At 42.3% G+C, this 19,644-nt stretch overlaps 1 protein-coding gene and 1 long non-coding RNA gene across 40 annotated transcripts in view; one reads left to right on the top strand and one right to left on the bottom strand.

The window, feature by feature from the left end:
• LOC102153619 overlaps positions 1–19,644 on the top strand; it is a 214,301-nt gene that overhangs the window by 182,658 nt on the left and 11,999 nt on the right. For 33 of the 38 annotated variants that reach the window (XR_005384697.1, XR_005384729.1, XR_005384730.1 and 30 more), the window contains 2 exons: positions 11,049–11,148; positions 16,073–16,211. This is a non-coding gene — a long non-coding RNA (uncharacterized LOC102153619). The remainder of the gene's footprint in view (positions 1–11,048; positions 11,149–16,072; positions 16,212–19,644) is intronic. The other 5 variants (XR_005384727.1, XR_005384724.1, XR_005384725.1 and 2 more) reach the window with 2 other exon arrangements.
• ITGA6 (integrin subunit alpha 6) overlaps positions 11,474–19,644 on the bottom strand; it is an 81,529-nt gene continuing 73,358 nt past the window's right edge. The window contains exons 25-26 of one of the 2 annotated variants that reach the window (XM_038584849.1): positions 18,354–18,483; positions 11,474–16,180 (exon numbers count right to left, since the gene is read on the bottom strand). In XM_038584849.1, coding sequence (XP_038440777.1) covers positions 18,376–18,483 — 108 coding nt within the window. In that variant the 3' untranslated portion in view covers positions 11,474–16,180; positions 18,354–18,375. The remainder of the gene's footprint in view (positions 16,181–18,353; positions 18,484–19,644) is intronic. The other variant, XM_038584848.1, reaches the window with a different exon arrangement.

The raw sequence follows: 19,644 nt of genomic DNA, 5'->3' as shown, positions 1-19,644 counted from the left end.
TAAAAAGATTTTTAATTTATTTACTAGAGATACAGAGAGAGAGAGAGAAGCAGGTTCCATGCTGGGAGCCTGACATGGGACTCGATCCCGGGTCTTCAGGATCACACCCTGGGCTGAAGGTGGCGCTACACTGCTGAGCCACCGGGTCTGCCCAGGGTTCAGTGTACTTTTTTTTTAAATTTTTATTTATTTATGATAGTCACAGAGAGAGAGAGGCAGAGACACAGGCAGAGGGAGAAGCAGGCTCCATGCACCGGGAGCTCGATGTGGGACTCGATCCCGGGTCTCCAGGATCGCGCCCTAGGCCAAAGGCAGGCGCCAAACCGCTGCGCCACCTAGGGATCCCGGGTTCAGTGTATTAAATAGGAACCACTCTAGCAGGGGCAGCCCAGGTGGCTCAGCGGTGTAGCACCACCTTCAGCCCAGGGTGTGATCCTGGAGACCCGGGATCGAGTCCTACATCGGGCTCCCTGCATGGAGCCTGCTTCTCCCTCTGCCTGTGTCTCTGCCTGCCCCTCCCCTCTCTCTCTCGCTCATGAATAAATAAATAAAATCTTAAAAAAGAGAGAGAGAGAGACCACTCTAGGTATTTTAGCATGAAGATATTTAATTCAGGAAATTAGATGTATATAAAACAGACTAAGGTGAGCTGTAGACTGGACCTCTGAGGATAATTTCTAGAATAATGACCCGCCTGGGAAGTTCTGGGGCAGTCACTGGAAATTGAGGTGAGACATATACTTTGTAGCTGCTGTCCAAGGTGAGGAAAAGGAATGAAGAGTGAACCCTGCTCTGATACTCAGAAAGCTAGAAGACTCCAAATGCTGAAACTTAAATCTCCACCATGCTTGTTAGTGGAAATACCCACTGTGAGTTCACCTTTCAGGTCTCAAATGAAGGTATATATTCATAGACTCTAACTCACATGCAGAACCCTAGCTGCCAGGGAGTCTGGAGATGTCTTTTTTTTCTTCCTAGCCCTTCCAACTAGAAGGGCGGGATAGAGCTTGTTGAGCAAGCCGATCCACAGTTATCTATCACAGTGGTTTAGGCATGTTCTTTATTTTTGTTTGTTTTCTGGCAAGAGTAGTTGGACTGTGTATGGAACAGGCAGAGGAAAACTGAAAAACAGTTGCTGCTTGCAAAAGGAAATGTTGAAGTGCAAAAACTTAACTCTTAGAGTGATCCTGAACCTTGTTTCACTCTATTTTGTTACAGATTTAGAGAAGTCACCACAACCAGACTAACACATCCCTGTTTCTGTGGGCCATCTACAAGAACTGGCATGTTGTTCTTCATTCAATTCTAACAGTGTTCACTGTAATGGGATTTTGCATCTAGCAGGGCATGTATCTTAAAGGCATGGGCCACAAAAGTGGCCTAAGACCATTGTCACCTATCCTTTCAAGAGAGTGAACACTACATACTCAGATATAACAAATATTAAAATGTGCCCCAGTTGCTCTTTATCCACACGTTTGAGGATGTTAGGGGGTTGGAAGTTGTATAGAGGTGACTAGGGTGGAGACTATTTCCCAGAGGCCTGGTTATTCCATATACCATTTTATAGATGAAGGAATGAAGTGATTAGAGGTTAGCATATTTTTAAAAATTTCAGTTCCAGTATAATTAACATACAATGTCATATTAGTTTCAGGTATACAATATAATGATTCAACAATTCCATGTCTTAGTGTACTCTTAATCCCCTTCTCTTATTTCATTTGTCTCCCCCTCCACCCCTGCCTCTGATAACCATCTGTTCTCTGTAGTTAAGAGTCTGTTTTTTGGTTTGTCTCTTTTGTTTTCCCTTTGTTCATTTGTTCATTTGTTTTTTAAATTACACATATGAGTGAAATCACAAGGTATTTGTCTTTCTCTGACAGGTTTATTTCACTTAGCATTATATTTAGATCCATCTATACTGTTGCGAATGGCAAGATTTTTTTTTTAATTTTTTTTAAGATTTATTTATTTATGATAGACAGAGAGAGAGAGAGAGAGAGAGAGAGAGAGGGAGGCAGAGACACAGGAGGAGGGAGAAGCAGGCTCCATGCAGGGAGCCCGACGTGGGATTCGATCCCAGGTCTCCAGGATCGCGCCCTGGGCCAAAGGCAGGCGCTAAACCGCTGTGCCACCCAGGGATCCCCAAGATTTCATTATTTTTTATGGCTGAATAATATTCCGTTGTGTGTGCGTGCATGTGTGTGTGTGTATGTGTGTGTGTATTCCACATCTTCTTTATCCATTCATCAATTGATGGAAACTTAGGCTGCTTCCATAGTTTGGTTATTGTAAATAAGGCTGCAATAAACATAGGGTTTTATATATCCTGTTGAGTTAGTGTTTTCATAATCTTTGGGTAAATACCCAGTAATGTGATTACTGGATCATAGGGTAGCTCTATTTTAACTTTTTGAGGAAACTCCATACTCTTTTCCACAGTGGTTGCACCAGTTTGCATTCCCCCCAGCAGTGCTCAGAGGTTCCTTTTTCTCCATATCCTTGTCAACACTTGTTGTTGCTCAAGTTTTTTATTTTAACCATTTTGACAAGTGTGAGGTGATATCTCATTGGGGTTTTGATTTGCATTTCCCTGATGATGAGGGATGTTGAGCATTTTTTCATGTGTCTATAGGCCATCTGGATGTCTTCTTTGGAGATGTGTCTGTTCATGTCTTCTGCCTGTTTTTCCTTTTTTAATTGGATTATTGTTTGCTGTTGAGTTGCGTAAGTTCCCCCTTTTTTTTTTTTTTTTTTTAGAGTGTATGCACGTGGTGGGAGAGAATTTTAAGCAGGCGCCACACTAAGCATGGAGCCCAACATGGGCCTTGATCCCATGACCCCAAGATTACAACTGAGCTGAAATCAAGAGTCAGACACCCAAGTGCCCTGAGTCATGTAAGTTCTTTATATATTTTGGATATTAACCCTTTATCAGATATATCATTTGCAAATATCTTCTCCCATTCAGTAGGTTGCCTTTTAGTTGTGTTGATGATTTCCTTTGTTTTGCAGAATCTTTTAATTTTGATATAGTCCCAAAAGTTTATTTTGGCTTATGTTTCTCTTGCCTCAGGAGACAAAAGATGTTGCTATAGCCAATATCAGAGAAATTACTGTCTTTGCTCTGTTCTAGGATTTTTATGGTTTCAGGTCTCACATTTAGGTCCTTAATCCATTTTGAGTTTAGTTTTGTGTATGGTGTATAAGAGTGGTTCAGTTTCATTCTTTTGCATGTAGCTGTCAGTTTTTCCAACACCATTTGTTGAAGAGACTGTCTTTTCCCCATTGCATATTCTTGCCTCCTTTGTCGAAGATTAATTGACTATATATAATCGTGGATTTATATCTGGGGTCTGTATTCTGTTCCATTGATCTGTGTGTCTATTTCCTGGCCAGTACCATACTGTTTTGATTACTATGGCTTTGTAGTAGATCTTGAAATCTGGGATTGGGATACCTCCAGTTTTGTTCTTCTTTTTCAAGATTGCTTTGGCTATGCAGGGTCTTTTGTGGTTCTATACAAAGTTTAGGATTGTTTGTTGTAGCTCTTTGAAAAATACTTTTAGTATTCTGATAGAGACTGCCTTAAATCTGTAGATTGCTTTGGATTGTATAGACACTCTAAAACCATTTGATCTTCCAATCTCTGAACATGGAATGTATTTCCACTTCTTTGGGTCATCCTCAATTTTTTCATCAGTATTCTATAGTTTTCAGAGTACAAGTCTTTCACCTATCTAGTTAAGTTTATTCCTAGGCATTTTACTATTTGGGGTTCAGTTGTAGTTGTGGTTGTTTTCTTAATTTATCTTTCGGCTGCTTCATTATTAGTGTGTAGAAATACAATGGAGTTCTGTGTACATTGAGTTTGTATCCTATGACTTTACTGAATTCATTAATCAGTTCTAGTAGTTTTTTGATGAAGTCTTTTGGGTTTTTTATTTATAGTATCATGTCACCTGCAAAAAGTGAAAGTTTTTCTTATTTCTTATCAATTAGGATGCCTTTTGCTTCTTCTTGTTGTTCCATTGCTGCTAGGACTTCTGGTGTTATGTTGAATAAAAATGGTGAGAGTGGATATCCCTGTCTTGTTCCTGACCTTAGAGGGAAAGTTCTCAGATTTACCCCATTGAATGTGATGTTCACTGTGGGATTTTCATATAAGACCTTTATTCTGTTGAGGTATGTTCCCTCTAAACCTACTTTGTTGAGGTTTTTTTTTTTTTTTTTTTTTTTTATCATGAATGGATGTTGTACTTTGTCAGATGCTTTTTCTGCATCTATTGAAATGATCATATGGTTCTTATCCTTTTACTGGTTGATGTGATGTATCACACTGATTGATTTGCAAATATTGAACTACTCTCGTATCCTGTGACTTAATCCCATTTGATCTGGTGGATGATTTTTTTTTAATGTATTGTTGGATTCAGTTTGCTAATATTTTGTTGAGGATTTTTGCAACTATGTTCGTTAGGTATTTTGGCCCATAGTTCTTTTGTTTTTGTGATGTCTTTGTTTGCTTTTAGTATCACAGAATAAATTTGGAAGTTTCCCTTCCTCTTCTAGTTTTGGAATGATTTGAGAAGAATGCAATCCCCATCAGAATACTAACAGCATTTTTCACAGTTAAGACAAACAATCCTAAACTTTGTGTAGAACCACAGAAGATACCATGAGACCCTCCTCTTGAGAAGTATTAGCTCTTCTTTAAATGTGTAGTAGAATTTGCCTGTGAATCTAGTCCCTGGACTATTGTTGTTGAGAGGATTTTGATTATTGATTCAGTTTCATTGCTGATAGTCTGTTCAAATTTTCTATTTTTGCCTACTTCAGTTTTGGTAGATTATATGTTTCTAGGAATTTACCCATTTCTTCTAGGTTGTCCAATTTATTGGCATATAGTTTTCCATACTTCTCTTATAATCCTTTGTATTTCTGTGGTGTCAGTCGTTATTTGTACTCTTTCATTTGTGCTTTTGTTTATTTGACTTCTCATTCTCTCTCTCTCTCTCTCTTTCTCTCTCTCTCTCTCTATGAGTCTGGCTAGAGGTTTATCAGTTTTGTTGATGTTTTCAAAGAACCAGCTTCTGGTTCCATTGATCTGTTTTGTTATTTTTTTTTAGTTTCTGTATCATTTATTTCTACTCTAGTCTTTATTGTTTCCTTCCTTCTGCTGGCTTTGGGTTTGTTTGTTCTTCTCTTTTTGGTTCCTTTTTGAATAAGGTTAGGTTGTTTACTGGAGATTTTTTCTTGCTTCTTGAGGTAGGGCTGTATGGCTATAAATGTCCTCAGAACAGCTTTTTCTGCATCCCAAAGGTTTTGGACCATTGTGGTGGTGTTGGCATTTCTCTATATGTAATTTTTTATTTCTTCTTTGATTTCTGGTTGATTCATTCATTGTTTAGTATTGTGTTATTTAACCTCCATGTATTTGTGCTCTTTTCAGATCTTCTCTTGTTGTTGATTTGTATTTTCATAACCTTGTGGTCAGAAAAGATACATGGTATGACTTCAGTCTTTTTGAATTTGTTGAGAGTTGTTTTGTGGCCTCATATGTGATCTATTCTGGAGAATGTTCTGTGTGCACTTGAAAAGAATGTGTACTCTGCTGTCTTAGGATAGAATGTTCTGAATATATCTGTTAAATACCTATGGTCCAGTGTATCATTCAAAGCCACTGTTTCCCTGTTGATTTTCTGTTTAGATGATCTGTCCATTGCTGTAAGTGGGGTTTTAAAGTCCCTTACTGTTACTGTTTTACTCTCAATTAGTTCCTTTATGTTTGTTATTTACTGTTTTATGTATTTGAGTGCTCCCATTTTTGGTACATAAATATTTACAATTGTTATATCTTCTTGTTGGATTGACCCCTTCATATAGCGTCCATTTCTGTCTCTTGTTACAGTCTTTGTTTTAAGTCTATTTTGTCCAATATAAGCATTACTAGCCCAGCTTTCTCTTGACATCAATTTGCATAATAAATGTTTCTCCATTACCTCACTTGCAATTTGCAGGTGTCTTTAGGTCTGAAATGAGTCTCTTGTAAGCAGCATATGAATGTTGTTTTGTTGTTTTGTTTTGTTTTTACCCGTTTTGTCAACCTATGTCTTTTGACTGGAGTGTTTATTCCATTTATATTCAGGATAATTATTAATATTTATTACCATTTTGTTGTTTTGTGATTGTTTTTGTAGTTCTGTTGTTTTTGTAGCTCTCTTTCACAGTTCGCTGGCTTTCTTTAGTGATACATTTGGATTCTTTCCTCTTTGTTTTTTGCATACTTAGTAGTGGTTTTTGATTAGTGGTTACCTTTAGATTTGCAAGTAACATCTCATGCATATAGTAATTTATATATAATTGATGGTCACTTAAGTTTGAACCAATTCTGTCCTCCCCACCCCACCCCCCGCCATGTTTTAGGTATATGGTGTCATACCTTACATCCTTTTATTCTGTGAATCTGTTGACCTAATTTTACAGATAATGTTTATTTTTACTGCTTCTGTGTTTCCTTCTTTTTTTCCTTTTTTTTTAAAAAAAAGTTTTTATATAAATTCTAGTTCATTGACATACAGTATAATATTAGGTTCAGGTGTAGAATTTAGTGATTCATCACTTAGATGCAACACCCAGTGCTCATCACAACAAGTGCCCTCCTTGATCCCCATCACCCATTTAACTCAGCCCCCTGCAGTAACCCTCAGTTTGTTCTCCAGGGTTAAGAGTCTATTTTCTGGTTTGTCTCTCTTTTCGACCCCCTGCTATGTTCATGTTTTGATTTTTAAATTTCACATGTGAGTGAAATCAAAGGGTATTTGTCTTTCTCTGGCTTATTTTACTTAGCATAATATTCTCTAGCTCCATCCACATCATTGTAAACAGCAAGATTGCATTCTTTTTTATGGCTGAGTAATATTCCAGTGTGCGCGTGCATGTGTGCATGTGTGCACCACATCTTTTTTTCCCTACTTTTCTTACTCATGGTCTTTCCTTTTCACTCAGAGTCCCCTTCAACATTTCTATAGGGCTGGTTTACTGGTCATGAAAGCCTTTAGCTTTTGTTTGTCTGAGAAGCTCTTTACCTCTCCTTCTATTCTGAATGATAGATAGCCTTGCTGGATAGAGTATTCTTGGCTGCAGACTTTTTTCCCTATTAGCACTTTGTGTCTCGTTACTTCCTTCTGGCCTGCGATGTTTCAGCTAAAAAACCTACTGATAGCCTTTTGAAGGTTTCCTTCTTTTCTCTTGGTGTTTTTAAAATTCTCTATCACTACTATTTGCCATTTTAACTACTATGCGTCTTGGTGTGGACCTCCTTGGGTTGATTTTGTTGGGCCATCCCTGTGCCTCCTGGATCTGGATATCTGTTTCCTTCCCCAGAATGCAGAAGTTTTTGGCGATTATTGCGTCAAATAAATTTTCTGCCCCTCTTCTCCTTCTTCTGGAATCCCTATAATGTGAATGTTATTACACTTGATGGAGTTAGTGAGTTTCCTAAATAAAGTCTCATTTTGCAAATTTTTTTCTCTCATCTGCTCATCTTTATTACTTTCCTTCATTCCTCTGCTTTTTCAGTGCTGCTATTTATTACATCAAGTGTAATTTTAATTTTATTTCTTGTGTTGAGTTCCTCTTCTCTGATTGGTTCTTCTTTAATCTCTGTGTTAAGGGTCTCACTGATGTCCTCCACTCTTTTCTCAAGTCCAGTGAGTATCTTTGCAATCATTAAATTCTCTATCAGGCATATTTACTTACATTCATTTTGCTTAGGTCTCTTATGCTTTGGTCCTGTTCTTTCATTTGGGACATACTTCTTTGTCTCCTCATTTTGTGTCACTGTTTCTGTATTAGGAAAGTCAGTTACATCTCTCCTTGAAAGTAATGGCCTTATGAAGAACAGGAGGCCTTATGGCCTCCTGTCGCCCTGTGGTGCAGTCCTCTCCCGTGTACCAAAACCCAGCAGGAAGGGGGTATCTCCTGTGTGTATTGCAGTCACCCTGCTGATGTGTTCTGCGTGCTTTTCCCTTCCGTCTGGGTGTTCAGAGGCTCTCTTTGCTTGTTGTGGCCTGTGTTTTGTCCCCAGCTGGGGTGGGGTATGCAGTTTTAACAAAGTCCACACCAGTCTGCTTATGAAACAAGACCTGCTGAGGCCAGGAGCAGGGCTGGCCTGGGAAGATCCGCAGAGCACACACGGGCAGGGCATGCACCTCCAATAAGGCCTGGCGCTTCTGCAGGGCCCCCCACATCGCCGCCGGACCGAGGACCCGCCAAGCACAGCGCTTGCTGTAAGCAAGGTAAGCGGTGAGCGTTGGCGCCGCACTGCCCGCTGCCCATGGCCGTGACTTTGTGCTGGGGTGTCAGGGAGACAGGGGGTGCCTGCCGGCTGCTTCGTTCCTGGAGAAGCCCCTCCGGGACCTGCTCCTCTGGGACGTGCTGTGAGATGAGCAAGTTACTCCCCTTATCTCCCGAGTCTTTCAGGCGCTCTTGCTATTTCTCCGCGGGCTTTCGGCCATGCTAAGAGCAGGAGCTCAGCTCCCTTAATCCTCTGGGGTCTCCCAGGATCGAGACCACTGGTTTTTAAAACACCAGGGTTCAAGTCCCGCTGGGTGTGAGGGCTCCCAAACCCGGCCCCTCTCACTTTCAGAGCCGAATGTTCCCGGCTTGTGGTGACCCGCGGGCGCTGTGGCCTGGCGCGCGTCGCCCTTCCCCGTGACCGGGCCCCAGCCAGCGGCCCTGCAGGGCCCCCCAGGGACCCCCTCCCGTCTTCCGTGCGGCCTCTTCTCTGCATTTGCCAGTGGGGCTGATCGGCGCTGGGGGGGGTCTCGCGGCTTACACTGGGGGGGGGGGGGGGGGGGGGGGGGTCAGGGCGCACCTGCCGGACAGGGCGAGGCCTCGCTGCTCCTACTCTGCGTCTTCCCCACAGGTCGGGGGCAGCACATTTGTCCGAGTCCCCCACGTGGGAAGTGACAGGGAAGGGCCTTGGACGGAGCCGGAGCGGGAGCGGGAGCGGGAGCCGGCCCGGGGCCCTGGCCTCGCACCTGGAACCCAGGGACCCGCGGCGTTGCGGCCCCGGAGCCCGCTGGAAGCCTCGACCTGGGGCTGGGCGGAGGCCCCCAGAGGTGCGGGGCGGCTCACGGGCGCCGGCCACGGGCCACGAGGGGGCGGCCTGCGCCGGGGGGGACGCGCGGTCGGGGCCGCCGCCCAGGGGTGCTTCGGTCTTGTTGACTTTGCCTTTAGTGGACCTTCAGTCAGCGACGGGCACACGGGAGGGAGAGGCGGGAAGTTCCACGGCGCCTCCTTCCAACAGTGCGCTCTGAGGTTCGTTGGGTTGTTTTTTTGAGATTCTACCCATTTATTCACAAGACAGAGAGAGAGAGGGAGGGAGGGAGGCAGAGACACAGGCCGAGGGAGCAGCAGGCTCCACGCAGGGCGCCCGTCGCGGGACTCGACCCCGGGTCCAGGTCACGCCCCGGGCTGCAGGCGGCGCCGGGTCCCGGCGGGAGCGAGCGGCGCTGCCCCGACAGTGCGGCCGGCAGGTGCAGAGGGCGGGCGCCCTCCCGCCAGGCCCGACGCTCGACTGTGTGTCGGAGGACGCGAGGAAGCATCCATTTATCTTTAATTGTATTTACTTGTCGGGGCGGGGGGGGGGGGGGGAGCCCAAGGGGAGCCCGGGGGGGGGGGCGCACGCCCGCGCCGCCCGGCGCCCCGAGAAGGCCTGGGCCACGGCATCCGCTCTCCACGCTCCTCCAGGTCCGAAGAAAAACAAAGAACAGAGCCCCGACTCCGTGCAAGCAGTTTGCAGACGCCACAGCTGTCCGGGAGTGGGCGCGGCCCTGGGTGGGGGGGAGGGGGAGGGGGAGGGGCCGGCCCCGCGGGTGGGGACCGGGTGGGACTCGGGAGCGGCGCCCGCACTGCACGGGCCGGGCCGGGGGGCGCGGCGTGAGCTCGTGGGTGCAGCCTTCGGCCTGCGAGGGAGTCGCGGGGTGTGATGGGCCCGGAGCGCGCAGGGAAGTTCAGGGACGATTTTAAGAAACTGTGTCGCCATCTGTGAAATGGGGCAGCGGAACCAGATCTCTCTGCCCCCCTCCCTCCTGCCTGAACGTCCCGGCGGTTCCGAGGGCGGTTCCGAGGGCAGGTGCAACGAGGACAGTAGGTCACGGCTGCCTCCCAGTAGTCGCCTGCGCCCCTACAAGACCCAGGAGGTTCCTCTTGCCAGTTGCCGTCCGACCGGTGAAGCACCTGAGGCCCGGCCCTGCCAGGCACCGGTCGGAGTACCCCGTCCCACTCAGGGCCCCGCCCCGCCCCGCCCCGCCCCGCCCCCTCGTGGCAAGGATGCCGCTGGCGCCTCAGCTGCGGCCGCAGGGAATGGGGCATTTGCACGCGGACGCAGAGCCCTTCCCGTAACACTGAGGCCACCCGACGACCCGAGAGGTTGCCATCCTGGGCTGCACTTGCAGTCGCTCTGGAGCCCGGTCCCCGAGGCCCGGACGGGCCGGTCTGCGGGGTGTCTGGGCATCGCCGTTTTGTCTCAAATGCTCCCTCAGAACCTCAGATCTGCAGCCCAGGTTGAAAACGACTCCAGATTTCCTGGGATCGGGGTGGGTTCTGGAGGCAAGTTCCACCCGCCCAGGCCCAGGCCCAGGCCCAGGCCCTGGCCCTGACCTTATCTGTCAGCCGTTGGTATCTTAATGCAAGATTTAAAATTTTGCTGCTTGAGATAAAGCGGATTATTTATGCTTGACAGCACCATCTGTTGTTTCACATAAAACTTTTCTTAGAGTCTTTTAGGTATTCCAGTATTTTATACACCCTGTTAGACTTAAAAGGAAGGAAAAGAACACCGGTTAATTCCTCCTGAAAGCAACCATTACATCATTTTAGTCTTTGGGAACTTTTTCGCAAATTGTGATTTGGTCCATTTTACACAAGATATGATAAGTAATATCATTACATAGACAAATGGCAGTGGAGTCTATATTTAAGAGTATAAATTAGCTATTGTGATGTCCATTTTTTTAATTAAATATCCGTTATCACAGAAGTTCCACAAGAGCAAGAATCATGTCTGTGTTACTCCTGTTTCTCCAGACTTTGGCCTGTAATAGGTGCTATAAGAGGTGCTCTACAACTATTGAATGTGTAAGTAAATGGATTTATTATACCAAATATGACTGTGCCCCACCCCCCCAAATAGCACTTTCATTGAGACCCTCTCTCATTCTTAGGGGTCATATAAAAGGTGTTGGGGAGGGGAGGACTGTAGTAATAATGGAGAGTTTTGGATTGCTTTTTCGTTTTTTTGTTTTGTTTTGCTTTTGATTTTTAGAGGGTGAGGGGCAGAGGGAGAGGGAATCTTAAGCAGGCTCCACACCCAGTGCGGAGACCGACTTGGAGATTGATCTCACAATCTTGAGATCATGACCAGAGTTGAAACCAAGAGTCGGACGCTTACCGACTGAGCCAGCCAGGTGCCCCTTGTTTCTTTATTAAGGTGCAGTTAACACACGGTGCTACATTAGTTACAGGTGTACAACATAGTAATTAGACAACTATATACATACATTATGTGTGTTCAACACAAGTGTAGCTGCCATTTATCACCATAAAATGCTATTACAGTATTATTGGCTACATCTTTCATTTCTGAGACTTATACATTCCAAAACTGAGAGCGTGCACCTCCCACTCCCCTTCACTATTTTGTTTCCTCTCCACACCCCCCACCCCGGCAACCGTCAGTTTGTTCTCTGTATTTATGGGTCTCTTTCTGCTTTGGTTTTTATGTTCTACATCTAAAGGAAGTCACACGGTATTTGTCTTTGACTTATTTCACTTAACGTAATGCCCTCTAGGTCCATCTGTGTTGTCTCAGATGGAAAAAAAATTTTTTTATGGCTGAGTAATATACCATAGAACACATGTACCACATGTTTATTCATCTATCAGTTATTAAACTGCATTTGTCTCCATTTCACAATGATAGATCTTGTTTTAACATTGAGAGAGCACGCCAGTGAGCATGGGGTAGGGGCAGAGGGAGGGAGAGAGAGAATCTTAAGCGGCTTCCCTGCTGAGTGTGGAGCCCGACACTGGGCTGGATCCCAGGACCCTGAGATTGTGACCTGAGCCAAAACCATGAGTCAGACACTCGGCCAAGAGTGTCTAAGCTACCCCAGCACCCCTTAACAGTGACAGGATCTTAACAGAGCACTCACGTAATATTATCTGCTAAGTTCTGGATGATGACGTACTTGCCATCCTTGTAGTTTGAGACTTTTTTTGTGAATGTTCTAGAAGTATGAATAGTAAGTTTTATCTGACCTCTGCTCATGTGGGTCTGTCCTTGCCCATTTCCATGGAACGGTCTGAGAGCTGGCTTCTGGGGAAGGGCAAAGAGAGGACCGAGGCCCTTAAGCTTTGCGGACTCTACAAAAATTGCACTTGGACGCCTCACTCTAGTGTCCTAGTTCAGCATTCCCTGGTCGGTTATGCACTCGGTTGCACCTGCCTCCCCCTTTGCACTGTGCTAGGCCAGTTTTTTCTCATTCTGGTTTCTGTCTTCAAATTCACTTATTCTTAAAGGGATCCCATGGTTAAATCCTCTATCACCTTCCTTCTGGGTGGGTCTGTTGGTTAACGCCTCTGTGGATGTGGCCTCAGCACTGGGCCAGATGCCTTTCAAAGTTGGCAGAACCTGTTTTTTTTTTAAAGGAATAAGAGAAAGAAAACACTAACTTGCCATTTGACCATAAGTAGGAACTACTTACTGAAAGAACAGAGGCCTACTGAAGTTCATTTTCTTCATCTCTTTGGACCTTGCCTTTTCCTCAGTGGGTGAACCATTAGACCCTACCCTTTGGTCTTAAGGAACTGCTTTTAATCATTTACTTTATGCTCCCCCTCCTGATTACGATTTTCATACATTCCTGGTTTCTCGGCCATCAGGTTGTACTTCCGTGGAACCCAGCCACCTGGAGCAGTTCACTCTTCTTCCTTTAAAACAAAATCCCAGTCCATCTTCCCACGTTGTCTTTTCATGAGTTAGTGTACCAGATATCAGTTCTTATTAAGTGGTGTTCATTTAGGGTAGAACACTTGATCTTACCCTTACATCTGTTCCATATTCCAGAACAGCCTCAACCCCAAGGGGATGACCCATTGTGAGACTGTGGCAAGTGACCCGTAACCAGCAACAAAATGTTAATGTTTGTCAGTGGATCCAAGGGTATTCCTGTTTATCTACTACTGTCACTCCTAGGATTTTTTAAAGAGAAAGGAGTAGAATCCTATAAAACAGTGCCATGATATCCAGCGCAGGTCATTTATGCTCTAGCCAAACCACAGCTGCTGACACTTATAATGACGATTCCACACCAATCATTAATCTGGGTAGGTCCATGGGACTGTGAATAAAGGTTCATAGCCACTGGTCTGTCATTTAAAAGTACCCCTCAGATTTCTTTGGGTGGTAAAACCTGTCTTGTCTTCAAAGAACGAAGACGACTAAAATTCACTATGTGATACCAAGTACAGTAGAAAACTATTATTTGACAGATAATGCATTTTTTGCCTTGGAAATTTATTCAAGGCCATGGCATGCTATATTATCTGAGCACTACATAGATGCCTTATTTTCATTTATTAGATTGTGATAATCCAACTCGAGAAGGTTCATAAAATTGCTTTCATGAAGAAAATATTTTCAGGCCAGTCAGCTCTGCCAAAGCAATCCTTGGTGATGAGTAATGGCACAGCCGAACTGCTCTCACATCCAAAACATCTAAGAAGAAAGCAACTTTGCCATAAGAACTCTTACTCTTCACACCATGGTATCATTATTTGTAGGTATCTTGAATAAAACCATCTTGTAAGATTTTTCTTTTTTTATGATCTCAACTGAACAGTAGAGCCCAAAGGAAGAAAGAAAACCTTCAATCACATAAAAAATATAAAAAACTTGAGTTTGGTTGGCTCCATGAAATAAGAAAGCAATTCAGGTTATTTATAATTTGAGAGCTTGTGTTACTAAGCAATAAACACTTTCATAAAAAAATTTATTTCACACTTTTATACAAATATCCACAGGTATTTTCTAATCATGAAATAATTTTACAGTGCTAGTTAGTATTAAAATGTATCAAATGCAAACAGACCAGTGACTTGACTTGAGATGACGCTTTTAAAAATAAACACCACTACATTCTTTGTTGTTGAACCACCCTTCCTTCCCTTTTAGGATATTCTTTTTTCTTTTTTTTTTTTTTTATAACAAAGGTCCATAGACACTTTCAAAATATCAGCTGCTTGGCAACCTATAAAGCCAGTGCATTTGGTTACAAGTTACCTAAGCAAGGATTTGCTTCAAAGGATTTGCTTCAAAGATTTCAAAGGCTAGTATGACCTGTTTTGGAGAAATTTTTGTAAACAAAGTATCAATTGTAAAAATATCTTTGTGAATGAAAATTCCAAAGTTCAAGGAGAATAATGTCCTTACTATCTTAAGGGCATATGATTTCTGAAAAGAAAAAAGCTCCAAAGCAACAGTGACACACAAATACAGTTGTATTTTGTTCTTCTGAAAGATTTGAGATGCTGCTTATACTAGATCCAAATTAGCACCTGTTTGCTATTATTTCCCATATAACTTAACATTTTTTAAAATTCAGATTACCTACCCAATCTCTGTTGAATGTATAGAAATGTTTTCCTCCTCTGCTACTTCATTTTTATAATTAAAACCATACAGTTAGCACAGTCCCAAAGTAATTTTGGGGAATATAGATAAGGAAGGAAACAAAGCAAAAAAAACCCAACATTGACTCACTGATTAAATGATTCCAATAACATTTAAAAACATAAAAGCCATGATGTCCTGACTTTGGTATCAGATACTCAGTAGTCTCACACTGGATCGGTTTGGATCCACCATAGGCACCAACCCTTTCTTTCAAGTCCTGATGATACAGTATTTGCAGCAGGGCCTACGCTGCACCAAAGTTCAACAAACCCATTGTTTCCAAGCATTCTTGAAAGTTACAGCACAAAAATGCAGGAGGTCACACAGGGCTCTACCCTCAGAAATATCCGGTCTGATATAATTAAACATCTTATGGTTAAATCCTATTTCTTAATAGACTTTCACTTAAACCCAAAGTTTGGGTCTGGAGGAAAGGGATGACGGCTATCATGAAGGGAGATATAATAACTTATAAAGGATTAGCTTTATTTTTTTTTTTTTGCACTAAATTCAAACCAATGACCTCCCATGTTCTAATTCTGATTGTTTAATCCAACTGGGAGGGTAAACGGGAGACTCTTTGGCCTGTCAGTGACAAAATGGTTTGTAAAAAAGAAAAAATAAATACGATATACAAGTAAGTATAACTAGCATTCAAGTCTTTTGCACCTATGTGTTTCAGTGAACAGAGAAGTGAAACCTGTATGTTATCTGGTGTGATGAGTACTCACACATCTAGGAAATGGGGAAAGATGGCAGGATGGCAACGTCACCTATTGCACATTTAACTTAAGATAGCACTTCGAACTGAAATACAACTACGGCGACGGCAGTGTCCGGTGATGCGGGACAGTTAGCTTGCAGGCTCTCCAGTCCTACGGGAAGGATGGGTGCGGAGACCGTGCCCTGGGTGGGGGGTGGGGGGACCACTCGGGCAGCGACTGGGTGCCTCCTTCACTTCAGCTACGCTGGGCAGGCCCTTCCCGCACAGGGAGGTCAGCTACACCGAGAACAAAGGCAACCCCAGAAAGTCAAATTAAGGCAGGTAAAGAAAACTCCATTCCAACAGTCTTAAATTTGGTTGTGCAAACCCGGAGCCTCGGGCTACAGGACAAGATCCACAGTGAAAGCTAAGTTCGTACTGTGCGTCATCTTGTCTGAAATGAACATTCAGGTACAGAGCAGGCTCTTGGGTCCACTGAGACTTCTGAGCTGGCGAGGGAAAAGCAGTTGGGTACTGTGAAGCTTTTTTTTTTTTTTTTTTGGCCCCTTTTAAGAGTAGCTTTCATTTTCATTCCAACTTGTGATCCACTGTTTTTTTTCAAGGTTATCATTGTATTTTTCATCTTTGATCTCCCGCTCTTCCTTCCGGATCCTCACAGCATGGTATCGGGGAACGCTATCATCGTACCTAGAGCGTTTAAAGAATCCGCACTGACGGAGGGGAGAGAGAAGTAGAAACAAAGTAAGTATTGCAAGAGAAGCAAGTGCACAAACTGGCAATGTCTAAGCTTTCTGTTCAGCTACACCTACCTTTGCATGTAGGGGAAAAAAAAAAAAAAAGGTTTCTTTTAAGAAGGAACTAGTAGGTTGAAAAGACCTAACAGCCAGTGGGGATAAACAGAAGACAGCTGTAAAACTAGAAGAAAAGTCTGTTTTTCCATCTTCTCTTTATATTTAGTAACCGTGTAGTCTGTTTTTCCATCTTGTCTTTATATTTAATAATCGTGTAGTAAGTCACCTCTGTACCAACAATTTCAGAGTTCTGGAACAGTGCTTTCGTTTTTTATAATCAACATGATATGTTAAAGACCTAATGATCAGATTATTTAGAACATCATTTCAATTTAAAGAATGAGTTTTTAAAGGACATAAATCAAAGATTTCACACCCCTCACCTACTAACAAAATGGAATCAAATCACAAATATTTTACAGATTATTTGAATATGCCAGTGTTCAAGTGAGTCCATTTAAGAATCTTCTCTCCTCCAAGGCTAAGTACACATCTCTCATTAGCTACAAGGCAGTTTATATTGCCTGGAGTTCCTGTTGTACTTCCAAATTAAGCTGTTTCATTAATAAATCATGTACTATGTCCTATAATCAAATTAATCATGTGCCACAAAGAGCATAGGGAAGTATGACACTGCATTTCAGAGCATCCCTAATATTTTCTTTTGCAAAAGATGTTTACACTTAAATTATTAATATATATTTTATTCATTTTTTTAAAAATATTCCATCTGATCCAAAGTAGACTTTTATTGAGGATATATCAGGAAACTTTTTGATCAAATTGAATTTTTAAAATGAATAAAATATGTTTCATGGAAAAGATGTTTTTAATTTAGAAATGCAGTTAGGAGGAGGATGAGGAAGATACTTGGAATGGTCAATGTTCTCATGTAACAGGAGCAGAACATTTATGTTGAATGATGTTATAAAAGTGTCATGGGACAAAGTAAAATTAGATTCAGTCATCACTAAATCAATAGGGAAAATGGATCAAGAAGTTTTTGTTCTAAGACCATTTCCACATGGACTCCTTTTTTAATTTTGCGCAAAAAGCCAAAAACACCTATTATAAAATGTGGCTCTTCAATTTTTAAAAAAAGGAGAAAAATCAAGGGTGGTTTATAGAACTGAAATGGAAATGCTGGGATTCATTGTGACAGTGCCATGGAAAGAGATCACAGGAGTAATTCCATCCTCTTATGCTCACAGAGATGGAAAAAGGAATTATCACCAATTCCTGTTTCCATGGATTTATAAACAAGACAAGCAAAACACGAACTTAAAATCAACTGAGACCCAAAGCTGAGTAAGATCTCTAGAAACATGAAACAAGGTCAAACTCCATTACAACATATTGAAACAGTAACTACAGCATTTTTATATTAGAATTTTGTATAATGAAGGTCACTTTGGCAAAGAACCATTTTCTGAAATTGGCCACCATGTCCACCATGTCAACAGTCATAGTTTGTCGTAATGGTCTTTGACTAGTAGTAGATACGCAGGAAAAGGAAGTTGCATGCTTAGCTAGCAAAAAACAATTTCTGAGCAACAATAAAAGCATTCCAAGCCATCACTTTATAATAAAGCAAGATCAAAAAGGACAGTGAGAAAGCCTTCTCATCAAGAGAAACACAATGTTTCCAACATGCAACAGGTTAATTAGGCAGTCAACACAAGCTTCTATCTGTGGGAAATTCCAAAGCGGACAAGAAATCTGCAATGATCTCTTATTCATCTTTGAAATTCCAAGTGGGATGCTATGTACTGGATTGACAACACAAGGAAACTGGGCTACTAGGGAGGTGTAATGTCTCCCTTTGGGTGTACACAGATTCCAGTCATCTTCTTTGCTGTGGGTGATGTTTTACAATACAAAAGTAACTCACCTGCAACAAAAGACTCTGTGCGTTTAGAAACAAAAACTGAGCTTTCAAGTGAAGTAAAATAAATCCAAGCAAGGCAAGCCAGTGTGGACATTTGGAAACATCTGTTAATGGGACACACACAGCAAGCTGTTGCTCTTAAAGTTAGCCACCACAACCATAGCAGGTCCCACAGCTAGCAATTAAAAAACATTGATCAATTACCAATTACAGAAGTAGATCAATACTATGCATCGGAAGTAAGCCTCTCTTTATCAGACGGCTGAGCATGGATCTCAGCCTTGTGATATGTGGCATCATAATGATCTTTCTTATTTCTCTTGAAGAAACCACACTATAAGGAAGCAAGGTATTTAGTCAGTTTTACAGTTTTGTGTATAATAGCTAAACAAAAGAAAATCTCAGATTTTAACCTGTTTTCTATGTATAGCTTGTTACAAAGAGACCACTATGGATCAACCAAAAGTGAACAGCCACCACACTATGTTACACTGTGACAGCAACCAAACCAACTCGATTACCATGGGTCTCTGGTGAAATAACTTATATAGAGGACATTCATTACCTAATTGACTTTTCAACTTATAACAGAAATCCTAAGGACAAAAAAAAAACTATCCTAAAAGGAAAATTATATACCCATCTGAATGTAGCTTTGGGTGGCTTCTTCATGCAAGAGTATATGAACTCTAGAATAGGCAAAAGATTGACTTCTGCAGTTTATTGCAACAAAGAAATTTGCCAAGATTTAACACAAATACAAATAAAATAGATACTGCAATTTTCTGCCTTTCACAGTAAATTTTATAAAACAAATGCCATCTACTTGGGGCCTTTGGATTTGTGGGTAAATCACAATATTAATTCGAAATATGCCATTATGAAAGAATGATTGCTATCATTTTCCCAAATTCTGAACCACCACGTAACCTCAAGTTACGCTCCTCGGGTTAGTTCACTCTAAATGAACACAGAGATATAATTCCATTTTCTACTACAATTTCCTTCATTCAACCAGGAAGAACTTTTTCTATTTACTTTCCATAAGGCTCCAGAACTGCCCTTTGAAATATAACTTGGTCAAATAAATCTTCCCTCCTGGAAAATTCTGCTTCCTAGTTTGGCAACTCATTAAGGTAAAAATCTAGATCTATTTTGTACAGTATGGCTAACTACTAAGTACATGCTAGCATTCAAATTTAAATTAAAAATGCCTTGGTTGCAACATTCCAAATGCTCAGTAGCCACCTGTGCCTCACTGGACAGTGCAGCTTCAGAACATCTCCACTATCAAAAAAGTTTTATTGGGCAGCATTGGTTTAAACCTTTTATCTTGATATCTACTTGTGACTCTTTGAACACACCCAGCCAACTTTCAATAACACATGCAGTAAATAAGAGTTGAGTGTGTAGGAATGCTTCCAGCTTGGCAACATTCTTAATATCCATAGGCATGAGCATCCTTGTTTGCAAAATGAAGGTGACTTAACCAGCC

This window comes from Canis lupus, chromosome 36 (genome assembly GCF_011100685.1).
Source record: "Canis lupus familiaris isolate Mischka breed German Shepherd chromosome 36, alternate assembly UU_Cfam_GSD_1.0, whole genome shotgun sequence".
Lineage (NCBI taxonomy): Eukaryota > Metazoa > Chordata > Mammalia > Carnivora > Canidae > Canis > Canis lupus.
Note: the sequence above shows the minus strand (reverse complement) of the source record. Positions and strands in the feature narration are given on the sequence as shown.